The 9,787-nt window shown below is 33.7% G+C and overlaps 1 protein-coding gene across 1 annotated transcript; it reads left to right on the top strand.

Annotated features, from left to right (window-relative positions):
• Positions 1 to 3,898: 3,898 nt before the first annotated feature.
• Positions 3,899 to 6,593, top strand: PFD1 (PREFOLDIN 1). Its single transcript, XM_078957665.1, has 6 exons — positions 3,899 to 4,026; positions 4,128 to 4,181; positions 4,970 to 5,075; positions 5,174 to 5,180; positions 5,622 to 5,706; positions 6,200 to 6,593. The coding sequence occupies exons 1-6, from the start codon at positions 4,003 to 4,005 to the stop codon at positions 6,311 to 6,313; spliced, it is 390 nt and encodes a 129-aa protein (XP_078813791.1). The 5' UTR covers positions 3,899 to 4,002; the 3' UTR covers positions 6,314 to 6,593.
• The last annotated feature ends 3,194 nt before the right edge of the window (positions 6,594 to 9,787 follow it).

The raw sequence follows: 9,787 nt of genomic DNA on the forward strand, positions 1-9,787 counted from the left end.
ACTCGCCGAGTTGTATGAACAACTCGTTGAGTTCTCATTCATCATATGAACACATCTAGAATGTGACTCGCCGAGGTTTATGAACAACTCGTCGAGTCTGTTCTTGAGGTATTCAGATTGCCTTGGACTTGCCGAGTCTCCTGCATGCCACTACTATACAGTCGCTTCTAGTCGGTCTCAGTGCGTCCAATTCATAGATATAGGCTTCTAAGGTTGGTTTTGCACGTAAAGTTTCCAACTTTACGTGCATGCACACGAGAATGGGGCTAAAACACCAAAATCATCCCACACTAAGCACTTAGGGTTTGGAACAAGGCTATATTTACATAAAGGTAGCTATATTGAGTTTCTAAAGCTCAATAACATCTAGATCTATGGTCTTCATCCCAAGGAGAGCTCAAATCTCGAGTTTGAATCACATAAGGCTCCAAAAGAGACTTAAACAGGCACAAAGGAGGGTTTAATGGAAGAATAAGCAAGGTAATAACTTTATTACCTGAATATGAAGCAGATGGAAGCTAGTTCTTGGATCTCCTTCCTCTTCTATTGATCCTCTTTCCTTCTTTCTCTTCTACAACTCCCAAGCTATCACAAAACACTCAAGATTAACAATAGGGACTAGGGTTTTACATAGAAATGCTCTAAAGGTGCTGGGGTGGGAGGCTATAATGACATTTAAATAGAGTGCAAACCCTGGGATATAGGGTTTCATCCAGACTAGCGGGCTCGCCGAGTCCAGGATACAAACTCGTTGAGTCGCCTACTAAAGATGCGTGCAAATCCTGCCTCTACTCGACAAGTTGGGCTACAGACTCGTCATGTAAAGATCGAAGCTTTACGTAACTATTGAGCCTTGAGATGACAAATCTAGTGTTTGGAGTGATGGATCTGTGTTAAATCGTCTGAATGAGCATTGGGTCTGAATGAACTCGTCGAGTCGATGAGCCGACTCAACGAGCTGATTAGGGTTTGTCCCGAGGGGCTGAGTCATGCGATCACTCGACGAGTTGGAGTCAACTCGACGAGCTGAGTCAACCTTCACGAGACTTTTGAGTAAAACGAGGGGACTCGATGAGTCGTAAGAGTGCACTCGACGAGTCGGGTCAGACATGGACTGTTGACTCGAGTTTCGACTTCTGTTGACTTTGGGGTTTTCGTCACATGAGTAATAGAGACCATGGAGGGGTAAAATGGTCTTTTATCCAATTCAAATAGTTATAAAGAGAAAGAATAGTCTTAGGTTGTTTTAGTTGTGAAAAGAGTATTAATTAGAGACATTATTCCCTTGTGTTAGGCGGAGGCTAGTTTGAGATTCAAGTGCGAGGATATTTACTTGCTGCTTGTCAGGTGAGTCTACTCACTATACCTTACCTAGAGTGGTAATTATGTGTGACCAGAGGGTCTTATGTGCTTGCTTGAGTTATGCATTTTTTGTGTGAAATGTGTTGTTTTATGTGATATTTAGACCGGACCAGAGGGTCTAATGAACTATGAGACCAGAGGGTTCTCAACCAGATCGGACCAGAGGGTCCAACGAACCATGGGACTGGAGGGTCCTGACCAGATCGAACCGGAGGGTCCAACGAGTTATGGGACTGGAGGGTCCCACTGAGACACATTGACCGAAGGGTCTTACAGAGCTATAGCCTCGAATGACTAGTTATTTGTGCGTGGTATTTTGGGAAACTCACTAAACTTCGTGCTTACCGTGTTATGTGTTATGTGTTTCAGGTTCTAATCAGGATCACAGGAAGGCGCCGACTTGATTGTACACACAAGAGAAAAGAGCTATGTTTGAGGATCCTGGATTTGTGATGAACAACCTTTAAATGTGCTAATAATTTGATACTTGTGATTTTTGAAATGTGACACGTATTTTATTGTGTTTTAAAAATGAAAAAAATTGCTTGAAAATTTGTGGTGTTACAAGGAAAAAATAAGAAATATTTATGGAAAAATTTGTAAATTTATTTATGGAGGTTATATAATGTCCATAAGGTGCGAAAATTATCAAAAATGGCTTTCAACATTCATAACTGTATTTTACTATTTATTTGTTCTCAACAATAACAAAATCTAAACAAATAGAAAATGACCATAAAAATTCATGCAACTTCATAAACGGTCTTTAATGAATGTATAGGTCATCCCATAATTTTTCCAGAATTTATTAATCTTCAAGTATTTTATGTGAATTATTGCTCTATTTTCTTGCAAAAATTACAATAATCCGAGAAAAATGAATTATTTTCTGAAATTTTTTGGATCATCTTATGTTGTTACTGGGATTTTGGGAAAAATCTGATTTGATCAGAAAATAAGTTTTAGATATTTATTTGTGAACAAATCTTTTATAAACATTTTTAAAAATGTACTTTGATAATCAAGCCTTTAACCTTGATGTTCATCACATGCATTATGATTTCAAGACCATGGATGAACTTGTTTTGGTCAAAATGATTTTTCTAAACAAAAAACTTGAATGCATGTGGTTTTTGATCTTTAAAACTTGTAAAAACTCAAGTTTATGGGTTTGATTTAGGTTTTGGTCATTTGATTTCACCTTCTAACAACATACATGTTGTTTTTGGGTGAAATCCTACCACCATAATCATCAAATTCGACATACATGAACACACATATGAATGTTCATAAAGAAGGTTGTAGAAGAGGGGGAAAACGCAAGAAAACTTGAAATTTTTAAAAGAAAAGTGAAGAAAATGTAAGGAAATTGATTTTACCTTGAAGATGAACTTCAAATGACGAAGATTCTTAAGTAAAATGAGGGATATTTGCTGGAAATTTCATGGATTTTGGAGCTAATTCATAGAGGAAAAGAATAAGGGGGTTTAGAGAGAAGAAAAGAGAGAAAAGAGAGATTATGTCTCTCTAGATACCCAATCTCTCTCGTCATCTCTTTGGGGTTTATCTCTACCAAAATTGGTTAGCAAAATATAGAGATGTCTTTAAGCTCATGAATAATCGAATGACAAAATCTCTCTTGGTGATTTTGCTCCTAGGTTTGGATTTTTCTAGAGAAAAGGAAGAGAGATATTTTAGAGAGAGAAGTATAAAGAGGAAAAGAGTGGTTTTAGGTTAAATGATTTAAATTGGGAAAATAGATGGTGGGAGGGAATGATGGCCAAAATTATGAGGTTAAATGTTAATGACTTAATTTTTATTTTCCTTGATTATATTTTCCTGAAATTAATTATTTTAAATTGATATTAGAAGATTCATAACAAATTATATGGAGTTTTAGGTGTTAACGTTTATAAATTTGAGTTTTATGACTTTTAGGGTTTTATGGTTTAATAAATCTTTGGACATCAAAATAATTTGAATTTTTGAGACTTGAAATTACTTTATAGTCTTTTAATTATTTTACAGTTATTAATAATGCTCACCACTTGTTTTTGTCGTTTTATTGGCATTTCTATATAGTGATTATGATATTCAAGTGAAATTGAAGAATAGTTTTCAACTTTGATTTAAGTTCCTATAAAACCCTGACCTAATTTCTACTGCTAGGTCAAGTGTATAATATATCTACATGCATGTAGAAAGATGCTTAAGTCAATGAATGATCCAAATTTGATAGTCACTACAGTTAAAGTAGTTGGAGAATTCACATACCAAAAGACATTCAACCTATCAATATCAGAAGTTGATAGATATATATGTTTTTCAGAAAAAGAATAATGATTCAAGTCCCATTTAAGACAAAAATATATAAATTTATGAGTAGAATAACATGTGAACTATGAGTGTGTAAAACATCTTAAAAAACAAAAAAAACCTTTGCAACGATAATTTTATGTAGGGGTATATTTTGCAAGTTCATGTAAACTACAAGGGCTTATCTTTGATCAAAATAAATCCAGACCCGCACGGCTTACGGAGTGCAGTCATCAATCAAATTCAACGAAATCAAGCAAACAGTGACGCTGCTTCATTAGGGTTTTATCAAATTCTACACTCAGCTCCAGAAGTTTACCAGAAATGGCCGATGAAGCAAACAAAACCGTAGTTTTCTCCTTCATTTATTGAAAATTGATTTAGGCATACATACATGAATTGTTTTGAATGTTCCCTCACTAATCGCGGAATACGATTTGTGTTATTAGGCTTTTGTGGAGATTCAAGGTCGCATGATTGAGACCACTGCTAAGTTGAAACAGGTAGCTTTTTCTTGTTCTTTTTCACACATGGTTACTCGTTGCATAGTATGCAAGTTAGTTACCTTTCTTAGAAGTTGAAAGCCATGTATTTTTCGAATCTGGGAAAACCCTTTTGATCTCTAAAGCACTAAATCAAAGCGTAGCACTCTATTCTTCTTGAAACGAAGGGTTTATATATTTTCCTTCTGTTTTTTGTGCTGCTTTGTTCTTCAATTGTGTGCTTTTTTGCTTCTGATCGACATTTACACGGGAGAGAAAGGGAGCAGACACTCAAATTCTACCACAAACGAGAAAAAGCTCAATTACATCAATTTCTTCATAATTGTCCACTGGAAGATTTTGATAACCCAACCACTATTTTACTGAGAGACAATGATCTAAAGATTTTGATTACCCATCTGCAATCATCATCATAAATATCTCAAAACTAGAGTTTTTTTCATTGTAAATTTGTAATCATGACTCGGTTGTGAGAAGCAAATGTGAGAACGCAGCAGAGAAAGAGAGTCCTACAAAATATATAATATTGTTTATGGGATATTATTTTCATTAAAAAAAACCAGAGTGTATCTGTTCATTTTCTCCTTCACCTTTTTCCCCATTTCTAACATTTACCATTAGCAATGAGAAGCTTATGAATCCTATATAGATTCTCAAACTAATACCATAATAAAGAAAAAAGACAACCTTAGGATTATATATGTCCATTTGTTTATGTGATTCTATATCATTTGGTTGATATAAAGCAAGTTTTGATTTCATGTCTATAATAATTGTATGTCTTTCAGGTTCAAAATCAGATGCGAAACAAGGAAAGTGAAAAGAAACGTGCTTATCTAACCTTAGAGGAACTGCAACAATTGTCAGATGACACAAACACTTACAAATCTATAGGTATCAAATTTTTACTACATACAGTTTTTCTTTTTGTATCAAGTAAAAAAGAAACATCCATTTGTGTTATTCATCCATTTTTAATTTTTATTTTGCAGGGAGAACGTGAGTACTGGATACCCTTTATACCCCTACTATTATACCCTTCTCCATTCATAAATACCTGAGTACAATAATTTTGCATTTCCCCAAAGCTGAAGCAAATGAATTCTTATGATTTATGATTATTCTGAAACACTAATTTTCATCTTTTTATCAGTTTATAGCTGTTTAAAATCCACTTAACCAATTTGATTTTTCTATCTCAAATGACTACCTCATGAAACAGTTTTAAAGTATAATGTTCTAATTAGAAAAAATACACAAATAATTGAAATTATGTTACTGTTTCTTGCATTTATTCGTTTACAAAAAACATCCAAAATCGTCATACAATACCTGTTCATATTAATTTGGATATTTTCATGCCTTGAATAGTAAAAAGATTCTTCTTTATTGTTATTTCTCACTGCTATATTATATATAATTTTTGTATATGATAAACAGGTTTGTCTTAGAGCCAAAACCATTTTTAATGGATGAACAAGAAAAGAAGCTCAAGGATAGTGAAACTGCAATTGCATCCTTACAGGTTTGCTCCTTTTTATCTATTGAAATTAGAAAAATATATATAAAAAAGAAACAATCGTGTACAACTTTATTAGATTAAGGGGCTGTTTTTTTCTCATTAAGTTCTGTATGGATAATGATGTTTTTCGGATGAAGTGCTGTACACATAAGGTGACAAATGAGACTAAATTACCATTTTACCCTTACATTTCAATTTTTATCACAATATTTAACAGTTGTAATGTGAGAGTTGGGAGGCAAAAGTAAGTAAGAAGGGCAAATATGTAAAGGGTTAGTGCCTTAATGCATTAAGGGGTTGTTTCTTCTTGACTTAATCTAGACAGAATGACTTAATGTGTTAAGCCAAAAAAAAGGTTTAATGTACACCAGCCATTTACTTATTTGCCCTTCTTTTGTTTCTTCCAGCTCATGTTCAAATCGATGAATCTTTGCTAAAATTGATGAGTATTGTGAAAATTGTTGTTATTTTGTTGAATATTCTTTCATATGAACAGACTTCAAAGGAGTACCTTGAGAAACAGTTGGGAGAGGTGGAGACAAACTTAAGGGAGCTTCTGCAACAAGATCCAGGTCTTGCTCGTCAGATAATGTCCATGGCTGTTGTCTAACCATTTCTTAAAATCATCCACAAGAATCCATGATTATGAAATCCAAATGGTGTAGTGGAGTATGTATGTGATCTTTATGAAGAGTATTTATGTTGCATATTTTTGTAAGCCACCAAGAACAAAAATCATATCCAACATGCATCAACCACATAGAATTTTTGTAATGGGATATCTACTTTTAAATTTGTCTTTGGTTTACTCAATGTAAACAATTATAGACTACAAGGCAAGCGTAATTGGTTTTGGAGCGATCGGTAGCTATATGGTATGTTTGGTAAAATTAGCTGGTAGTTGAAAAGTATAACTTTTATTTGTGTAGAAGCTTTCGACAAAAGTATCTAACAATTTGGATTTACGTACTTGGTGACAAGGTACTTGTTAGTATCTTCCTAATGTGTCTTGTATTTGAGTTCTAAAGCTTTGTATTTGGATTTTAAAGCTTTCTAGAGTATCTATAACTAGACTCTTTGTACTTGATATGAACAAGACATAAGTTCTTAGACTTTTTGTGCAAAGACTTAGATTTTTCTAGTTGGCTTTTGGATTTGGAGCCTTTCCCGCTTTGAGGATAAGATTAGCTTCCAGAACATACACAATGAGCAAGCAAACAATTTGACTTTATCATCCGAACAAGTGAAGTTTTGACCCACGAAGCCACCTAGTTTGACAAATTCTTGGTTCATCAGTCGAAAGTTTGTAGAAGAAATTTTAGTACCTACTTAAGCCATTTGTTTGATAAAATTGTCACTATAAAAACCTTAAAGATTGCTGTAAATCAGACTAGATAGACACAAGAAAACCGAAAAATAATATTAAGAATTATATGTCGATTAGTTGCGTACTGCTTATTATTAGTTAAGTTACGTTCAAAAACCAAATTGATCATTCGCGATTTATGAAAAATGTAGAAGGAAGATTGTTCCATTGTTACACAAAATTAAGAGACTAAACAATAAAATTAAAAACGAACCTCATTGTTGTTGATCTCGACCGGTGTAAGACTTTCGTAAGAAACTCATGTCTTTATAAGTTTTTACACCGCTCTAAGACCATAACCTTCAACATAAAACTCATGATTTGATGCAAAATATCTTTCATTCCGATATCTATGGAAAAAGTGATAAACGCAAAACGATTACTTGAAAAACAAGAAGAAAGTTGGAAATCATAGAGATAGAAAGAAGATCGGAAGGTTTTAAGATGTGAAATAAATGAGACCTAAGAGGTCCTATTATATCTATATTGAAAATGAAAGTTGGTGGCCTGACTTTCCTTTTCACTATTTAATACTTGCACCTTTTATTTTTTATATCATTTACTTTTCAAAATTACATTTTTAACCCCTTCAACTTTGAAATTTTTTTTAAATTATCACTTTCATCTCATTATCACTTTCACCCCTCTGCTTTGAAAGAATTCCTCCCCTGTACAACATATAATCTAATTTTATATCTACCATCTTTATCTATGTTTTGACATAAAAGTTTTACGTTTTTGTGCTTATTTGCATTTTTCTTGGTATGAATGTGGTCCCTGACTTTTATGCATTGGCAACTTAAGTTCTACTAAGTTTTTATGCATGACTTTGGCCCCTGATTTTTATGGTTTGACACTTAAGTCTTCTTAAACTTATATTGCTACTGAAATAGTTTTGATATTTAAATCCATTACTGTTGCCGCAACGTGACGAGTAAAATCCTAATTTATACTAAATACAAAAACCTGAATCCTCTAAAAAGCTATTTGATGACGACGCTCAACCACTCATATGTTGCCACGTGGCAATTCAAGTTCCGAATCCAATGGCGTCGTTATCTACCATCTCATCTGGTTCAAAATGAAGTTTAACCCATCTTTGTGGAGGCTTTTGGTGTAACGCTTAGTTCCGGTATGAATTTATTTCTTCAAATTGTTGATTTTTCTTGTCAAACTCGACGAGTTGAAGGCTTCAACTCAACGTGTTGAGTGGATTTTGGTGTCACAACTAGCATTTTAGCTAGGAAATTTTATTCTCATATAAACATCATCCATTGTAAAAGCCTATACTCTATTCTCATTCAAATACATCTCATATGTTCAAATAAGGGTTGGAAACCCTAGAAAGCCCGATTCAAGTCTAATGTGTTCTAGGATTCTCTTGTTGGGCCTAATGGACCAATAAGTATCCAAGTTAACTACTTTGGGCCTAAAAACCCTAATTATGTTCTAATTGGACCCAATTCATAAATCTATAACTTTTTGGGCCATGATGGGCCATAAAGGATTTAATTAGCCCTAATGGGCCCTACACTTAATGGACCCAAGCTACTCCACCCCTTTTTCTTCTTGGCCCAAGAGTCACGACCCATCTATAAAAAAAAAGAAGGAAAAGCTTAAGGAGGATAATTGAGAGTTAGACACCGCAACATGGTTTAATGGATAATTGAACATTGTTCAACATATAACAATGCCTAGTCTCATGTTTCCATGCAAACTTTCCTTTCCTCCCCTTTTTCTTCTTCTTGGCCGAGACCACACACCCACACCACCCATATTATCTCAAAAATATTCTTCAAAACATTCAAGGATACTCTCTTCTTTTCATCCAAAAATTTCGAGAATTAGAAGCATTCCAAGGAATTTTTCATCCAAAAATCACTTCAAGTTTCATTCTAGAAGTAAGATCTCACAAACCTATGTAACATATCTTCTTTCTACATTAATTCACTCCTCTTACCACCAAAATTTCGTGATTTAGCCACCAAGAACTTCTTAAGTTCGAATCCATTCAAGAAAGCTTGCTAAAGGCTAAGATCCCTCCATTTCTTCCTTAAAAATTGAAACAACAAACCCAAGGTGAGTTCATACCCCCTTGTTTTTGGTTTTTACTTGTTTTTGGGGGAGAATACAAGTTGATTTGTGTAGATCTATGTGTATATGCATGATTATATGTGATTTCCTTGAAACATTTGGTGATTATGTGTGATTTCTTCATTAATCTACAAATATGTTAAGAAACTTGAAGTGTATCACTAGGATCTTCATATGAAACATGAGAAAAGTATGTTTTATCTCAAGTATTACATGTAAACATGTAGATCTGGGATTTGTATACTTTATATAGCAAAAATAAGTGTTGTGTTCAAAGATTTATAAACTAAATTCACAAAACAGCTCTTGACAGAAACGTTTTGGTCCAATCTTGGACTGTTTTGACCATCAAAATGGAAGTATTTTTCAAAACTGTTTTACATGGATAAAGTTCAGGTTTATACCTTTAAAATGACTACTCGTACGTTTTCATACGATTTTTCTACAATTTTTGGCGAATTTTACAAAACGGCCTATCAGATTTGAAATAATTTCGGACCAGCCTGTGAAGATGAGCAATTTAACACTTGTTAGAAGCCATTAAAAATTATGAGAAAATTTGTGAAAAAAGTAGACAAAATTTATAAACTTTGAAAGTTTACAGATCCAAATTTCAACTTACGA

The sequence above is a fragment of the Lactuca saligna genome, chromosome 5, assembly GCF_052625555.1.
Source record: "Lactuca saligna cultivar CGN05327 chromosome 5, ASM5262555v1, whole genome shotgun sequence".
Lineage (NCBI taxonomy): Eukaryota > Viridiplantae > Streptophyta > Magnoliopsida > Asterales > Asteraceae > Lactuca > Lactuca saligna.